This window comes from Pan troglodytes, chromosome 12, assembly GCF_028858775.2.
Source record: "Pan troglodytes isolate AG18354 chromosome 12, NHGRI_mPanTro3-v2.0_pri, whole genome shotgun sequence".
In the NCBI taxonomy this organism is placed as follows: Eukaryota; Metazoa; Chordata; class Mammalia; order Primates; family Hominidae; genus Pan; species Pan troglodytes.
The window spans coordinates 86,342,116-86,361,445 of record NC_072410.2 but is presented as its reverse complement, the minus strand read 5'-3'; the positions used below and the strand labels follow the sequence as shown (position 1 = coordinate 86,361,445).

General features: G+C 39.8%; 1 protein-coding gene across 4 annotated transcripts in view; it reads left to right on the top strand.

Moving 5' to 3' along the window:
* The window catches only part of CRIM1 (cysteine rich transmembrane BMP regulator 1), a 195,015-nt gene that overhangs the window by 79,019 nt on the left and 96,666 nt on the right, over positions 1–19,330 (top strand). For 3 of the 4 annotated variants that reach the window (XM_016948339.3, XM_016948341.3, XM_016948340.3), the window contains 2 exons: positions 6,463–6,705; positions 7,819–7,939. In XM_016948339.3, coding sequence (XP_016803828.3) covers positions 6,463–6,705; positions 7,819–7,939 — 364 coding nt within the window. The remainder of the gene's footprint in view (positions 1–6,462; positions 6,706–7,818; positions 7,940–19,330) is intronic. The other variant, XM_016948342.3, reaches the window with a different exon arrangement.

Below are 19,330 nucleotides of genomic sequence, written 5' to 3'. Positions count from 1 at the left end.
GCCCTTTCTTCTTGCTTTAGAGCCATCATTTTTGCCATTCCCTGTGTCTGGAACACTCTTGCTTTGTTTTTTGTGTGCCTTCTCCCTTCTTTCATGCAAGCCTGTGTTCCGATGCCATGTCAGAGATACCTTCCTTCACTCGCCTGGTGACACATGGCACCCGTATCACTGAATATGCTGCAAAGCCTTTATCATATTCTGGCACGGTGCTGTGTAGCTTTTTATTGTCTGTCTTCTCCAGAATTGTAATTCTCAAGGTTGGTCTCCCTGTGCTACTGAGTGACCAAGGGCCCCCGTGATACTCTAGGCTGATACCACAGCTACTCTAGGGCTTTAGATTATAAAAGACATCAGAGGGAGGTGTCGGAAAAAACAGTGACCCCAGACTCTTCTCTTGACTTTGTGTTCTACCTACTAAATTTCTGCTATCAAATATAATCCAAATTTGGGGTCCTTTGAATTCCCCGAAGTAGCTTGAACCGCCCAAAGATTGTCTCAGGATGGCTGTGTATCTCACTGTGTGTGTGTGTGTGTGTGTGAATGAGAGAGAGACAGAGAGAGAGAATGAAGAACGAGAAGAGATTTCGAAATAGAAGTTTTCAGTGTCAGATGTATGGGACTCTACAAAGTTTAAATAGAATAATGGTAATCTGCCAATGTAATTTTTATCTTCTTTTTTTTTCCTCTTACTACCAGTAGTTTTTCATTTGTCTTTGTGTTTTATTTAAATTTGCTTTTAAGCAGAAGCTCTTGCATGCATTTGCTTCTTGTAGATCATGATTGTATTAGGTTGGTGCAAAAGTAATCGCAGTTTTTGTCATTACTTTCAGTGGCAAAAACAGCAATTGCTTTTGCACCAGCCTATACTTCCTTGACATATGGACCTGAAGAGGGCCTAAAAATGGCCAAGATCCAGTCATACACATTAAAGTGACCAGGATTGATAGAAACTTTCCAGGGTTATGGTAAAATCATTTTATATTGGGTGAGCCTGTCAATATTTTAATACTAACTTCTTAAAGATTATTAAGATGATGAAACCAGGTTATTTTTCCATAATTACTTCTGTTGCAAGTGATATTGTCACTTTGGTCTTTCTATATCTGGGCAGGCTTTTTTTTTTAATGTCTGTTGCACTGTTATCAGTGTAATCAGACATAGAAGTTATTTTAAGTATTATATATAGATCTGTTAGACACCATAGGGAAAGAGTTAGGAGAGACTTCTTTTCAAATAGATAAAATTAAAAATTCAGAAGTAATGTCAGAAAAACTTTCTAATTGATGGAGTGGCTGTAGTTTTATCCTTATTTTCTCCATGGAAAAAACATAGAATAGAGACAGAGAAGAATAAATAAAATCTGATGGGAGAATTTATAGGAAAGGCTGAAAAAAAAAGGTTTCAGAAAAACAATTCCTGATGTTATGGTAATCGTACTACATTTAAGTGACAAGCTGATGACTAGTTCGGGGCAGAGGGAGATGCGGGGTGAGTAGGGATTCTAGATAATTTATTGAAAGGTGAATAGAGGGTTGAAAGAAGAGAAAAAGGAATGTTAATTACAAAATAAGAAAGATGGAGACTTTTGAAATCTAAATTATTTGAAAGCATAACTTCACAATTTAAAGGCTTGAATCTTATGCCTGCTAGTCATGAAGTTAAAAACATAGCTTTGAAAAATTAAAGTAAGTGCTGGAAATTTGAAGAGAAGTTACTGGCTCATAGTAGATTTTACAGATCCCTCTTGGAAATCAGATAAAAAATGTGAGGTATAGGTAATCAGAATGTCATAATTAAGCTTGATTTAATAGATAATGCAAGATTATATGTAATAAACAGAGGATATATGTTCTTTTCAAATACCTATCTATTTTAAAATTGGTTGAGGCCACACATACATACACACATGTGCTAAAAACCAAAAACATACAAAACTCAAGAAGTTAACAAAAGTAGAGAATTGTACAGCCTACATTCCATTCTCTGGCAACCAGGCAGTAAGACTAAATTAAAAAAGAAAGCTCCCCAAAATCTAGCTATGCAGAAATTTAATATCACTCTTCTAAAAAGTCTTGAAAAAGGAAACATATAAATTACTTAGCAACTAGTCACATTGAAAGCAATACATACCAAAAATCAGAATATAACCAAAGCAATATTTGATTGAAATATTCAAAGCATAATTAAAATTGTATAATAACTCTTTAAGAAATGTGTTTGTTATAAGACAACCAAATAGAAATGAACCAAGCATTAATCTTAAAACACTAGAGGAGGCTGGGCACGGTAGCGCACGCCTGTCATCCCAGCACTTTGGGAGGCCGAGGCGGGCAGATCACGAGGTCAGGAGATCGAGACCATCCTGGCTAACACGGTGAAACCGTATCTCTACTAAAAATACAAAAAATTAGCCGGGCGAGGTTGTGAGCGCCTGTAGTCCCAGCTACTCCGGAGACTGAGGCAGGAGAATGGCGTGAACCGGGGAGGCAGAGCTTGCAGTGAACCAAGATTGCACCACTGTACTCCAGCCTGGGTGACAGAGCAAGACTCCATCTCAAAAAAAAAAAAGAGTTAGCGTAACTTTGAAACTAAAATTGGATAAGGCCAACATAAAAGAGAGAGAACTAAAGATGAACATTACTCAAGTTTATAAATTTAAAAATCTTAATAAAATGTTAGGAAGTCAAATTCAACAGGATCTTTAAAAACAGTTTATTCTTAGAACACAAGGATGATTTAAAATCCAACCGATTTTATTAATAAATTAAAGAGAAAGCCAGTGTGATTGATCATCTTGAAAAGTTGAAAAGCATTTAATAAGATTTAACCTGCATTTTTAACATTCTTACATCCCTTCTAGCCGTCAAACTCTGATCGACTTACACTTAAGACTGTGTCTTTGGTAGCCTACCCTATTCCGCTTTTATTACAAAGGCAGCTCTTAAGACATAAATCCATCTCTTCAGGCTCGAACTGCAAAACACATGTCGAGAGGTGACAATGTTGGGACTGTCAAAAAGAACTTAAAGAGTGGGATAACCGGCCGGGCGCCGTGGCTCACTCCTGTAATCCCAGCACTTTGGGAGGCTGAGGCGGGTGGATCACAACATCAGGAGATCGAGACCAGCCCGGCCAACATGGTGAAACCCCATCCCTACTAAAAATACAAAAATTAGCTGGACGTGGTGGCACGCACCCATAGTCCCAGCTACTCAGGAGGCTGAGACAGAAAAATTGCTTGAACCCAGGAGGTGTGGAGGTTGCAGTGAGCTGAGATTGTGCCACTGTACTCCAGCCTGGTGACAGAGCAAGACTCCATCTCAAAAAAAAAAAAAAAAAAACAAAACAAAAAAAGAGTGGGATAACCAGCAAGATCTAATATGTTGGGTTTTAATGGAAATGTTTAATTGAAGCATATGTTTGAAAATTCTGATTATTACATACCAAATATTTTGTAAAATAAAAATGTAATAGAATATGATAAGAATATATTAATGACAGCAAATTAACAAGAGTAGGAATTAAGTGCTATTGCAATCAAAGTCACAAAGCTTTTCTTAATTATAAAACAATGTGTTTGCCAGATAAGCAGTCTACCAAATGCACTTTACAAACTCCAACTTAATCTGCATACATTCAAGATTCGCCTTCTCCTCCTCACCTCTTTGATTTATTCTCCTCCATACCGATGGGGCTCTGAGAGTGGAATTCCTTATTAGTTAATCATGTTCTCTTCTCACGGCAGTTCCTTGGGGGGTTATACTATGAAAGTGGGCTAGATGGATTCTCTGAGACTCCTGTTTGACCCAAGCACATGTGGCATATAGGCTGTAGCTCCCATGAGACACGCATTGAGATAAGACTGGTAAGAGGGAGCAGGGATGTAGCTAACCTGGTAGCTTTAACAAAAACCACATTTCTGAAAGGGAAGGAGCTGTGCCCAGAGAAATCAGCTGATTTCTCAGGATCACAGTAGTGATTCCTGAGACAGGAGTCATATTATTACAGAGGAGCATAGCTGGAACTGGATGGACCAAGTTTCACATCACCACATCACCATTTACTAGCTGTGTGACCTTGGGCAAATAAATCTGAATCTCAGTTTCATCATCTGTAAAATGGAGCAAATAATAACTCACCTTCTGGGGTTATTGTGACATGAGTACATGGCATGTGTGTTAATGAAGTCTGTTCTTAGGACAGAGGCTGTTTTATTTTCCATTCTGCTTTAAGCTGCTTATTAGATATTGGCATGTGGGTGATAGCCACAGGGAGGGTAGAGGCCTGCAAATGAATGTTTCCCCTGAGTGAGGCACAGGTGCCATGAAGTGGTATTCTATCCAACAGGAAAATTAAGTGTAGTCATAAGGTAGGTGGCAGAAGGAAGGCAGCATTAAGACTCAACCCATCTCATCTCGTTCTCCAACACACCCGGTACCCAGCTGTGGTAAACAGTGCTAGTATTTGTCTTCCTCCATATTCCTTCTTGCCAAGTGCCTTTCCAACCTCCTCCCACGTCTCCTTCCTCCCCAGATATTGTGTGCCTTCCTGTTGTTGCCCAGGTTCCCAAAGTCCTATCTTTCTAAGAAGGGACCTGTTTTTCTGAATTATTCTCTTCCTCTTTCTACATAATCAAAGCTCTAACTTGTCTCATAGTGAACGGTACAGTCTTGAAAATAGCATAAGGGGTTCTAAATCGCCAGGTACCCCTGCTGCTCATCCAACCTCATCTCCTGTTTCTCCTCTCACTTGCTGTGCCTCAGCCACACTGACATTCTTACTCTTCCTGGGACACACAAGCCTGCGTCAGCAGTTCCTTCTGCTGGGATGCTCTTCTCCGAAGTATCTCCATGACTCGTCCCCTCACTCCTTCAAGTCTTCCTTCAGCCATAAACTTCTCAATCATGCCCATCCATTCTCACCACATTGTAACTGCTACCCACTTCTTCTAAGCATTCCAATTCCCTCTTACTCTGTTCTTGTTTTCCCCTCATAGCACATATCACCCTTTACTACTATATAATTTGCTTCTTTATAATGTTTGTTACTTATGTTCTGTCATCCTCCACGACCATATCAACTAACGAGGGCAGGAACCTGTGTCTTTCCTCTTTACGGACATATCCCAAGCTGCTGAAGCAACAGGTGCTCAGTCAATGTTTCAGTGAATTTACTAGAACTATAAGTATGAAGGGTCTCCTATATTATGTCTTAGGTAGACGAGAAATAGATAAGGAAGAGGAAAGATACAGCAATCAAGGTAGAAAATGACTAGAGGAACAGGCATGGTTTTAAAAAGAGATCCACTGCTATGATATCAAGACCTGAGTGGACTGGAATGAGGAGACCTGGATTCTTGCTTTAAGTTTACCAATGACCTTAGCCAGGTCACTTAAGCTCTGGGGCCTCAGACGTTCTTTATCTACAAAATGAGAAAACTAAACTAGGTGACCTTTTGGGTCTTATCCTACTACACAATTCTGTGTTTGGGTTTTACTTTAGGAAGACCAATTAACACTTACGGAAACATTGCCTGGTACTAACTGGCATCAGTTTCACCTAATGTCTCCTGAACTCCCCATCTCCCACCGAAGGTCCTGGGCTGGGATGATGTCTTTTAGTCTATTTCCATCTTTTCCTCAAGGGCCTTATGTTCGTATAGGTCTCTTAAAACTCAACCCAAGAAGCTAAACTGTGGACTGGGGTTTCAGAAGCCAGGGCTTTGCTCCTCCATCGTAAAATCTGAGTAAACCCACCTTGTTTTATTTTTCGCATCTCTAAAATTGAGGCACAGCAATGGGTCAGCAGATAATATTAGAGAGAGGGGAATAAGGTGCGTTTGATGGAGCTCTGCTAGAAATAGAAACACATCAGGTGCCATTTCAGGAAATTACACGGGAATTTGGCTCATTATCCATCTTGCTAAGCTGCCACATCATAAAGTCACAGACTATTAATAGAATACCATTGATAACTCAGAGTGTGCAGGTAGAGTTCCTCCATGTTGATTGTCATACACATTGTCTCCAGTTTCTGAAGTAGCCATGATTTGTTTGTGTTTTAAGGTACACTGTTTTCAAAGAACAGCCTTTAAAGCTCTTTTGAATTCAAAGATCTTTCAGTTAGTCAAGGAATGGGTCCAGTTTTCAGATTCTCCACACCATGGGTGCATCTTCCCTTCAGCTTTCTTCATTTTGGTCATTGCTCCAGATGTTCATTGTTTAACACAAGTGGGTAGGGAGACGGAGAAGAAGGGAATTTCAGGCTCATATTTTGGTGTCATGGGCAGATCTTGGGTGAGGTTTTCATTGTTAGTTAAACTAAGTTTGAAGGTTTACACTGAATTTCTTTCCCTACCGTCCTCTTTGGCCACTTAAATAGATCATCAGGACTGTTTGTTCTTCTGTTGAAAGTGCCCCACACTGCCCTGGGCATAAGCTAAATTCTTTCTCTCCCATTTAGAAGAGAAGCCAGATTGCTCCAAGGCCCGCTGTGAAGTCCAGTTCTCTCCACGTTGTCCTGAAGATTCTGTTCTGATCGAGGGTTATGCTCCTCCCGGGGAGTGCTGTCCCTTACCCAGCCGCTGCGTGTGCAACCCCGCAGGCTGTCTGCGCAAAGTCTGCCAGCCGGGAAACCTGAACATACTAGTGTCAAAAGCCTCAGGGAAGCCGGGAGAGTGCTGTGACCTCTATGAGTGCAAACCAGGTATGCACGAGCTCTGTCTCAGCAGCCTTGTTCCTTTGCATCAGAGGGTAGCAGATCCCTCCTCAGCCACCCCTGGCCTCTCCTTTCACACGAAGATGGGCCTTCTCACCGGTGTCCTGTGAATCTGCCACTTTGGGCTAATGGCAGCTTGACTTCTGGCCTTCTAGTCAGAGAACCAGAGTGATCATCCACTGGTACATAAGCGCCTTCGGAGAGCGAGCGTGTCTTTTCCTCTTTTCTTCTTTTTTTCCTTCAAAGTATGCTTGACTGGGGAGGTAGGGTTAAAATTTATGGTACTATGGCAATCTGCTTCATTTCCCCAGAGAAGGTCAGAGACCTTATTTGCAGCTATATCTGCCACTTTGAATTATTATATTTAAAAACAATCATCATACGTAAAACAGAAAGTTATTTTTAGATGAATACATGCATCAAAACACCAGAAGTTTCATAATGCAACACTCAGCCCCAATCTTTCTCTTTGCCAATTCCCCCTCATCTGCCCTCTTTACTTTATAGCATGTGCCAAGTCATCTTTGACTGTTTACTCACCCTCTTTGCCAACATTTGATGTACTGTTGTATCCCAGCTGTTTCTTGCTTTATATTATTTCTAACATCCTTGCTCTTGTGGCAGCATTTCCGATGTGGTCTGTGAACACTTCTGAGTTATAGCGATTTCCTCTTTGCAAGTTTCTAATCATCGGCCAGTTGTTTTTTTGTTTGGATTTTTCTTTTTCTTTCTTTCTTTCTTTTTTTAACTGCTAGATAAACGCTCCAAGCAAAGTGATCCTTTGTCCATCTCTTGAACTATTCTATCAATCAGAAATGCCTCTGGCTAACTGTCACTATCCATGTAACCACTGCTGGTTTAATTCTTTCTCTGTCTTCATTGTAGCTCTTAAATATCTCATCCCCACCTCTTCCCTTACACAGAAAATTTGAGGAATATTGCAGTTCTATAGCATTAACTGGAGTAACATGTTGACACTAGGACTGGGCTTGTGGAAGCAGGGAGACTTTGGAAATTTGTCAAGAGCTAGTATTTCATTTAGGGACTCCAAAAGCAAGTAAATATAACAATAAACGGTGCCTCTCTGTTTGCCCCTTTCAGTTTTCGGCGTGGACTGCAGGACTGTGGAATGCCCTCCTGTTCAGCAGACCGCGTGTCCCCCGGACAGCTATGAAACTCAAGTCAGACTAACTGCAGATGGTTGCTGTACTTTGCCAACAAGGTTAGTTTGCCGTTAGTTTGCCATTAGTTTGTCAAGTTTTCTCCTCATTTGTTAGCATCATCTAAGGTACATTTTGAGCATGCAGTTTGTTTTCCCATGAGAAACCTAGTCCTTTCCTGTTTCTCTGGAAGAAATCACTGAACTGTTTGCATTACTTGGTATTTATATACATCTTTCCTCAGATCAAAACCAGGTGTCATCAGATTAAGTCGTTAAACCTTATAGATTCTTTCTATAAGGGTGCCTGTACACTTTTGAGGGCTGGGACCTATATAAGCAAATATGCCCCTCTGTATATAGATAGGGAGGCAGGCAGTGAGGTGTCTATCAAGAGTAGACACATCATTTGATCCTCTGCAGTGAATCTTGTAGGTGCTTAAACAACATGTTCAATGTGATGAAACATTGCATGCTTCACAGCACTGCTCCACAGGGACCCTTGATGTTTGGAATCACACATCTACCCAGACCCATTTCTTGCTGAGGTCAAGAGGAGTCTTAATTCTTACAATGCTTTCTGGAATAACAAACACATCTCTCTTTGGCTTGACTGCGGGGAAGAGCCACTGTCATTTTAACCCTAGTAGCAGGGCATGCACTTAGCCCCCTAGAACTAGTTTTTCTCTAGAACATGAGGATCTCCGGGTTCTGTCCTTTTTAGTCTACAAAGCACCACCATAGAGCTGTCCCTCCTTCGTACTTGGCTTTGGGGAAGACTGTTCTTGGAAATGTAGGGTTTACAGTCTGTTTTCCCCCGACTACTCACCCCTCTTCTCTGCCATGACCTCCCTTCCATCTTTTGCAGGTCAACAAGCCATCTTTATGACTAAGTCATCTCATGTTTTTCAGCTTTCGTTCTACATTTAATAAGATGAGTTAAAACTGTGCCTTATTTAACTCAATTTCCAACCTCTTCTTCCTCAGTCCCAGTGCCAGGCATTTAGCTTCTAGGTTTGTTGCATGAGTACCTGTGATTATGCAAATGGTTGGATAAGATAGGAGTATATGTGGTCCATAGGTAAGGTAAGTATCAGTTATCTGTCCGTAATTGAAGAAACATCCAGAATTTGTTCTGATAATTACTTTTTCCTTCTTTCTTCTCACAAAATAAGTTAAATCCTTGGCATCTCCTAGCCTTTGTTCTGTCAAACCTAGGATTCTCTAAGACATATCCTTTATACTGTATTATAAAACAGATGTAAAGATTTTTGTGAAGATAACATACATTGGTGCAGCAACCTTCCTATGACATTAGAATGTGATAATTTATGTGCAGATGCTTAGGAAGGGATGAAATATTTTGCAAACATAAGGTATTACTAATCAGTAAAGGAGATAAATGGAGCATCGCTAACAGTAACAGGTGTCCCTTCAGGGTCTTCCTGAAAAGGAAGGTGGTACATTATATTGGATAACCTAATTAATCAAAACTAAGCCAGTTGTTAACGAGGAAGTCCTTTAGTGAGGAAAATGGACAATTCTCAGTTCACTATTATAAATGTCACATAGTGCCATCTGCACATAGGAGGCACGGTCAGCTGTTTTTTCAGTCACTCTAGGGGGTTGAAATGGGTAGAAGCTACAGGAAGGTATATTTAGTCTCAATTTAAGAAGAAACTTTCCCACAACTAGTGATGTTCTGTAGTGAATTGGCTGCTGCCTGAGGCAGACAGAGCTCCTTGGAGCTGGATAGATTTCTTTCCGTCTGGATGGCCACCTGCCCGGAATGCTTACAAGAATTGTATTAGGTTGGAAAGGAGGTTGAACTAGATGCCTTCCATTTTATCCTCAAGCTTCTGTGAGTCTAGAAAATAAAACTTGAAGATGATTATTACTGTATTGACATAATTTTGACTTCGGCATTCAAAAATGAAGAATGGCCAGAGTTAAATTTGCCTCTAATGAAGACATTGAAAACATAGAGAAGGAAGTCATTCAACATCCCACTGTAAATTATTTGCAGAGAAGGGATAGGTTCTCACAGCTCTTTAGTTTCCTGTATGTCAGATCATCAGTGACCCATACTCATCCCCTGCTCATTTGTTCGCTTTGAACAGGGTCTCCTCCTCCAGCTCTCTCACGAGCCCTGTGCCTTTGCAGTTGCCACTACCTCTTCCCGGACTCCCTTCTGCATACATATAGGCAGCTTCTACCTCTCCTTCAAGACTGCATTTCCTGCTCTTTGAAGTGTTGTCACTCTTCGGCCCCTGAAGATGACTTAAGTGTCCCTCTCTGCTCCCTTGTCATCCATCCCCTGTGTATCTTTTTATCATAGCACTTTTCATAACACATTGAACATACTGATGTTTTTTTGTCTGTCTCTCCTGTCCTGTGTGATTGTCAAGGAAAGGGAGTATTTTGTAGCCTCTTGTACCTAAATATAATGTGTCAGCCCACATCTGTTGGTGAATAAATGGATGAACAAACAGGCCCTCTCTTAGCCAAGATGATTTATATGTTGAAGAAAAGAAAAAGAATGAATATTTTTAGTTTCTAGTTACCTTCCTGCCATTGGGTTGTAATACTACTCCCTGTCTCATTTTCAAATCCTTGCACTTTTCCCCCAGTCCCCATCTTTATGGTGCGGTACTCCTCAATCCTGTAGAAACCCTCCATTCCAAGCACAGCAGTCATCTCTCACAGCATGGGCTGCCTTTCTCTCTCCATTCCATCTCTTTTCATATTGCTCATCCAGCAGGACTCTAATTAATTTCTCCTCTATCCACGTGGTCTTCATGCTTCAACCAACAGGTCCCACTGCCTAGAAACTTCCCACATATCCTTTCCTATGCTGTCAATTAATTATCGACTTTCATACATTGTTATTGAATTGTTGAATGCGTGAAGTCTTGTCTTATCAGCTATACGATGTTCCTAAAGGTCAGGAATTGTGTCATCTTTTCTTTTCCTCTGTATGCATTAGTGCTGAATGAGTCGGTAAATGCAGAATATACTCAAGCTGTGGCTTAGACCCATTCAGCCTAGTTTAGCATATTCAGTGGATTCCTGCTTATTAAGGAGGGTAATGGGATGATAGGTTGTACATTGATTAGAGAGTAACAACCCAAATAATCACGTGCAAATGGGAAAAAAAAGCCTAACATGTAATAATAATGGTAGTATTTTAAGAGAAAAACTACGTAACTTTATTCTTGTGTGTGAGCCATGTCAAATGTCCACTCTTTAAGAGCATATTTAGGCATAAAGAAGAACATTATAGAACATATAAGATCCTATTATGATTATTTGACTTTTACCAGCATACCTATAAGAGCATTGTTAAGAAATCAGAGCCATTTGAGAGCAAAGCTGATTATGTGGAGAAATCAGGGGAGAAAGCTATTTACATTTTAGGACATAATAAGGTAAAATATCTGAAACTTTAGCTGTAAAGAATTACCTTCAGTGAAAGTAACAACTCCCTTTTTATAAGAATTTATTGCACTTTCATGGGCTGGAAAGTGGGTTTGTGGACTTTTCTCCCCTATCTTGAAGAATACATTCCTCCCTCCTTCATTCCCATCCAAATGGAATTGCCCTTCCCTATGAGACTATTTCACCCATTCGGGCCCTTAACTGCCCCATTTCTGTGTGAGCTTGATTTGTTAGTTTTCTCTTGAATTGTATGTTTTCAGTTGATTCATTCATCTATTCATCAAACATGAATTGAGTTCTTAAGAGTGACAGACACTATTCTCCGGATGTTCTTACTGTACATGGGTTTCACTTTCCACTTCTATCCCTGACAAATACTGGTTTTCCCTTCTACCTGTGGCCTTTGTGAGTATAGGCTCTTCCTTATTTCCTTGCTGACTTTCTGTCTTGTTTAATGGCCTTTCATTTTCACTTCTTTTGTGTCTTTTCTCTTGAACTTCATCCTGTTTAAACATCATTCTTGTGTGTGATGTAATTAATTTTTAACCATTATTTAATTCTTCCTTCCCTCAACTTGGCGTAGATTTCCAGGCATCCCACCGTTTCTTTTTATCCTTTTTTTTTCTGTTGGCATGAAGACATGATATGAGTTATATGGCAGTGCATTCTACCTTTCAGGAGAGGGTGGAGAGGGATAAGAATTAGTGGCTCTGGGACTTATACTGGGCCTAAACACTACACAGTGACAAAAAGGGAAAATGGGACTGTCTGTAAGGTTTAGGACACCTTGTGGTCCTTGTAAGTCCCTTTGTGAGTGTCTGCATGTGTGAGCACGTACAGATGCTGCTGTGCATAAGAGAATTTACAATAGAAACTTAAAAGACAGATACATTAATGCAAATTATTTCTTTGCAGGGAAGAAAAAAACCAAGATAGTCTTTAAGTGACATATAGATAACAATAGCAGTCACAGCTTAAATGTGTAAAGTGCCTTGCTGTTTATAAAGCATTTTCCCTATTCATATCTTACCATCACTTTAATTCTATGAGGAATTTATAGGTATGAGAATGGAGATTGAGATAATAAGAGACTTGCAGAAAATCACAAATTTTCCTTGATACAAGAGACAGAGCAGGTTCAAGCCTTCAACCCAGGTTTTTAAATTTTTTTTTTATTGAAAACCCTGTGCTCTTTCCACTGGAGCTTTTTTGATAACAATGTTTTGTTGTCTTTAAGTCCAAGAAATATATCAGGGAATATGAATTTATGTCTCACCAACACATTTCTATCTGCATACCACATACGTGTTTCAGTTATTCACTGCTGTGTAACAACCGCCCCAAAAGAAGTAGCTGAAAATGACAAAGATTTATTCTTTGTCCTGATTCTGTGTGTTGACTGAGCAGTTCTTCTGTAGCCAGCTGGCAGGTTGACTGGGACTGGATGTCCCTCCCATGTTTGGAAACTCAGCTGGGATGGCTGGAAAGACCCCTCTCCCTACATGATGTCAGAAGCAGGAGAGGAAGTTGCAAAGCCTTTGGAGACCAAGAGTTGGAAGTTACAGAAACACTTCTGCCATGTTCTGTTGGTCAAAGGAAGTCCCAGGACAAGCCCTCATTCAAAGGGTTGGAAAGTAGGTTCCACTTCTTGATGAGATAAGCCACAAAGAATTTGTGGCCATTTTTAATCCACCCTAATCTACATTTAACCAAGATAGATGCCCTTTAGTTTTCATTTTCTGATTGCAGGAATTTGGTGGTGTGTTTCAGAAACATGACTCTTTTCCAAAAACTCATGCCCTTCTGGCCCTGGAACTCTGGGTCTTCAGGTGAAATTCGGGCAGCATTATAGTTAAGCCCCCTGTGTCCCCAGCAGCTCTTTTTCTGCTTCTTTCTTCACTTGCCATTTGGCAGTCCACCCAGGAGCAAACACGTGATTTAAGAGCCTCTGAGCCACAGCTTCAGCTTTAATATCATTTAGCCAACCATTGTTTTTAACGTTCCGCTTCTTGAAGAGTGCTGTGACCACCTAGGTTAAACTCGGTTTTCTCCCATCATACAAAAGGGAATGCTACTTTGGGATACCAAAAAATCTGCCTGATAAAACCGGGTCCATTTTTAAAACAAAACAAAGCTTGCAAAGATGTTGAATAGAGATTCTCCTCTGTAATGATTGAGCTTACCTGAGAGAAATGGATTCACCAGAGGCAGATGCATTTGAAGGATGGATCCAGCCTGGGCTATACATCTGAGAGTCCATGTTCTCCTGGTGTCCACCAGCCCAGACCTCAGCCCAACTGGGCTATTTCTCAAGAAGATAGAGAGTTCTAAGACCACAGTGTTTTCTCTGCACTTCCCACTCCTTGCTCTCTCCAGTATTTGGACCTAATTTTACAGACTCTTCACTTTGCCTCCGTAATTTTTCACCAGTGTTTCAGATACAGGCTTACAGGGTAGACATTAACTAGTTAAAAATCTAGACAGTAATACCTCCACCTTACTCACTTTCACTGTAAGTCACGAGTTTTTTAAATACCCTACGCCTTTTGATGAGTAACTTTGTACCTTTTTATTAAGATGAATGAACTTACCATATTATTGACAAGTCACCTATTTTAAATTTATTTTTATGAAATTTGTCCCAAACTTTTTGTTCTAAAAGTTCTGTTATCAATTTGTTTTATAAATATGCTGTTCTTAAAAGTTATTGAGAAAAGTCCAATCCAGCTATTTTAAGGTAGAAATAAATTAAGTCATTGTTTATAATGTTCAAAAACTTAAAATAGAGTTTCTTCTGGGTTGTGTGCATTTCAGAAAGCCAGATTCCCAAGCTCCCTCCTGGCTCCTGCCTCTCTCTGACCAAGGGCCTGATACTCTTCCAGAACCTATATCTGGAACACGTGTATCTCTTGTGTTCTGAGACACTAGACCAAAAATCCTATTTTATTTTTAAATCAATCTTCAGAACTATTTTTTTTACTTGTTTTTTTTTTCCTTAGCTTCAAGGTAATTAAAAATGTTAGATTATCTGTTAGCTAATATGTTGACTAATATGTGACTTCTGTTGTCACGAAAAAATGTAATAGAATATGTTGGACACATGAAATTCTAAGTACAATTTCACTAGAAATATTGACAAGCCAGAATCACAGAGCTCAACACAGGAGGCAGGCTGTATCACTCTCCTGTTTCATAGAGGGAGCATTGTGGAGCTGGAAGGGTCCTAGCCGGTGCGCATCAGCAGAACAGGTCTGTGTGGCACTTACCACTGAGCTGCACTGTCCCTTGTGGCCCTGGGCTCACTCACCACCAGGCCCTCTCCAGTCCTGCCTCTCAGGAGCCCTAACATTCTGTGTCATGCACTTTGTTATTGTCTGTAAGCAGACACATACCTGTGAGTAAACCATTCTGTAGCTAAAGAATACTCCTCTGCACATCACCTGGTGCTATTCAGAAAGGGCACGAATCATGTGTCCAAAGCTAGAATCCAGGCCCACTTCTGCATGAGTTTGGGTGAGGCTCTCACATTGTCTGGCTCTGTTTTCCAATCGAAGAAAGGAGGGGAGGAAGGATTTGATTGTCTCAAAAGTAACTTCTACCTCTAAATTCTTTGACTTTCCAAAAGCCTTTAGAAGGGAAGGAACCCAAGCCACTAGCGACAAGAGACTCCTGGGAAACAAAGGTAAAGAAAAATTTTAGGAAATTTCAGAGCTCAGAAAATAATGGGAGAGATATATGGCTCGCCTAGGGATAAGAAAAGGAGAAAGTCCAGGGGAAGTTATAAAAGAATTATGGGGTTTTTTTTTTTAACTTTCTTAAAAAAACAAAACAAAAAAAACCCTTAGAAACAGCAAAATGAAATAAACTACTAGAGTAACGATTTAAGCCAGGGTAATCAGAACTGGTTGGATTGTGAAAGCTGAGTAACAATTCAGTAAAATAGATTACGTATTTGGTCAGTGGTTAGTTGACTATTGCTAGTTAACCTTTTTTTTTTCTTTACGTCTATAAATAGATAGTCCCTACATAGCAGAAGCAGAGAATATCTGGCCAAAGGCTGACTCCACAAGATAAGGATTTACTCTGTTAAACTGCTTTCTAATAGAATGTCGATATCTCTGCCTGTCAGCCTGCCTTGGTAAATGTGCTGGAGAGGGCCATGTGTGTATGGTTCCTGGTGCCCACACAGGCTCACCTGTGTGAAACTGCATCAGCCCATACATGGCTACTTGCTGGCTCCTGGACCCATATTTGCACTTGTTTCTCCCCTTCTGTTGCCACATCACTTTCCCTGAGGTCTGATTGTGTGTGTGTCTTCTCTGTCTTCAGCTGCTCCATATTCATATTGTTCTTTTCTGTATTTTACACTTAATCGTGCATACACACACAGAATAATATTCATGGACAAGTTTTAGGTTCTCTTTTCCTAACTTTATGATTGGACCATTTCTTTCTGTCTCTTAAAATGAAAAAAGATCTACTCAAAGTGACTTTTTTCCTTGTTTGAACCTCAGTTTTATTTCTCTCCCATAAAACATTGACCTTAGAAGGCAATTTCCCACTCATACCCTGTCCTATCATCACAGCTCCAAACTCTGTAACTCCAGGAAAGGAAATAAGATAAAAGGAAGGGTGGTAGTCCCATTGTGTCTGAAAAATGTGTCAAATATACAGCCCATGAGCAGAGTGAAGGTCATCAATGTCGTTTGCTTTCACTATAACATCTAAATATTTGCACCAAGCTGCTTCAATTTGAAATTGTGCTCTCGAGAAAATTCATTTTGTTGGTGCTGTCTTGCATTATGACAATAGAATCTTAGCAGATTGCTAGCACACTGTTTCTTGTGAATAGATAGAGATGTTTAGAAGAAGTTTTCTGGGGTTCCAGAATTCACAGCCTGAAATTGACTCATACTGGATGAGGCCAGCTGAATGGAATCTTTGGCAGGTTATCCCTTCCCTTCAGAAGCACTTGAGTTAAATCCAATTAATCTAACCACATAGCTACAGTGAGTGAAAACAAGGTACAGATTTTAAAATGCTCCAATCGGTTAAAACAGTTAAATAATTACATACTCATCGAGGACCTCATGGAAGGCAGAACACTGGGCTTGGTGTGGGGTATAGTGGTGAATAAAATGTGGCACATGCTTTAAAGAGTCTTAACATCTTACAGATATGACCAATGCCAGTTTCAAAAAGGCTCCCAAGTTTTGGAAGGTAATAAGAAGGAAACACACAACACGCACACACACACACAGTCATCTGCCCTCAAGGGAAGAATCAATTAATAGACAGTCTTTCTACCAAACAATGAAAACCAAATTTAAGAAAAACCATACAGTAATATGCCAGCTTTAAATCCAAACTGAGAAATCAAGGACCTCAAAAAGCACATATACATATGGAACAGCAGATGACAATTTTTTCTTATCCCTCCCTTCCCTCCTGAAAACTCAGTAGGACAGGAGGGATTTTCTTATTCCTCTGTTCTGGAACATCTGTCTACTTCCGAGAAATGGAACGAGCAGCAGGATCAAGAATCCTTTAGTGCTCTGTGTGCTCAAATGCTTATCCTTCCGTGGTAGAGCTTTCCAAAGTTTGTCAACTCTTATCTCCAGAGCTACAGCCCATAACTCTGCGGTTTGAAGCCTTTAGAAGGGTGTTGGGAGGTGGGAGGATCACGCAAGAGTCAGAGGCTGTCAACACAGGGTGCATCAACCCATCCTGACAAATATGTCAAAGCCAGAAACTTCCTGAGGGTGGCTTGGAACTGTCAGGGTCATGTTCAGAGCTCAGAAAGCACTTCTTTATTTCTTCTTGGAGACAGTGTTAAGTTTTTTAGGCCATCAAATAATATTTCCTGTAGATCTATGTGCTTTTACCATTGTGCTAGGCAATTAAGTTGCTTATATCATGCCTACTCAAGCTAACCAGTTTTAACTATCCCTGCATATGCATTTTCAAAGGGACTTTATCTAATTAAGAGTGTTGTAATTGATTATCATGTCCATCTGTTCTAAGATAGTGTCTCAGAGAAGATGGCACTTAACAGTTGGGGTTTTTTTTTTTTTACGATTGATCTGTTAGTAGACAAATTTCCATAATTCAGTTCATTTTTGTTGTTGTTGTTCCCTTTAATTTGAATAATTTCTCCAGCTGCTTTTTGGGAGTAAATAAAATTAAGTTATATAATAAGTAAAATATGCATTAGCACAGCACAGATTTAAAACATTCCTGACTCTTGACATGCTATTATGGTAGCATTCTCTCTGTTTTTAAACACATGCAGAAAAAAATTTGGAAGTGTATTTGAAGCTCATCTTTCTCAACTAAGAAAAGAACATCTATTCTGTTGCCCTCTGTCACAGTAATTTTTGGCCCAAAAGAGCGAGTCAACTCATGACTAAAAAAGCCAGAGTCTATATTAAACTCTGATGTTTTTAAAACAAAATAATTGTAGGAATTCCATGTTATTATTGGACCTATCCCCAGATTGAAGAAAATATGCTTTCCTAGAAGTAAAGCCCTTGCCCATTGGAAATGAACTATCTCCCTAGTAGAGTGTTTGATTTGTCAATAATTCTCTTCAGATGCGTGTGTGCTGTGTTTCCTGTACTAGGGCCTTAGGCTTATTTGTATCTCACCTTAAATTTGACCTAGTGTCTAGCCTTATTTTGTATTTGTCTTAGTCCCGAAAACAAGCAAGGCTCTCAGTCAGTGGCTTCCAGTTTAATCCGAGTGGTCATGGATATCACCAGACACTGTATATGTGGCCCTCTGAGTCGGACTGAGAGAAGGTAACTTAACTGAATTCCATAAGCCTTTCAGTAAAGTTGAAAGCGGAATCCACAGCATGATAATATTGAAACTCAGAGGTCTCTCCATACCCTCATTTGCTATGTCATCATCATGGCACATGCAAACAGAACAGCTCTGCAAAAATGCTTTGTGAAATTACTTGCATAGCTAATAAGCAAGTCTAAAATGTAAAAGCCCTACCTGTAATGAAAAATACCAAAAGTAACCCAAATCACGGAATATATTTTACTCTTCATTTACACCTTTACATTGGATATGGCTTATTGGGTTCCCCATCATTGTAGTTGCAACAGTTTGCAGATAATTCAGGGTTATATTTGGTAGACATTTAATTGCTAATTAGAACCCAGGAGGTAGAGACAGCTGGTTTCTCTTGGCCTTGGTCAGTCTGTTGTGAATGTATTATACAGCAAGTGCTTTGTAAATTATTCTTTCCTGACTTTGCTTTTGACTGAAAAGAAAGGAAGTTATATGTCATGGCTCTTATGATAATATGATCAGGGACTTTGATTTCCATAGCTAGATCATGAAGAGTTTTAATGATAATTCCTAAGACATTAGATTGTGGATTCTTTGAGGGCAAGGACCCACCCTATATATTTCATTCTCATCAGTACCTAGCACGGGTAAGTAATGAATGCTTTTAACTAAATTAGATAGACAATTAGTCTGCAGCAAAAGTCCTAGCATCAAAACCCCATAGTGTTCTTGGATTGTTCAGGGAGCAAATATTTTGAGCATTTGTCATGTGCCAAGCATTGGGCTGCCCAGCAGGAATAAAATATAGTCGCTGATGTCTAAGAGCATATATTAGAAAGGGAAGGCAAATATGTATAAGTCATTGTAGTTTAAAGCGTTGTGTGCTTTGGAAGTAGAAGTGTGCAAAAAACACAAAGTTAGCAAAGCAAAGACATGCTAATTCCTATTTGGAGAACAGTCAGATTTGACTTTTGAACTGAGTCTTTAAGAATGAGTCAGAGTTCACCAGATGGAGAAAGAGAGAAGGGCATTCTAGGCTGTTGTTGATTTTTCGATTTGTAATGTGTCTTGCAGCTTAAAACATTAACACTAATCCCACCTACCTTTATGATTCAAGAAAAAGGGAATTCATGACAATATTGGGTTTTCTTGAGATAACCACTCCATTGCAAGACTGCATTACTTGTTTAAGATGTTTTGTTACTTTCCTGTTTC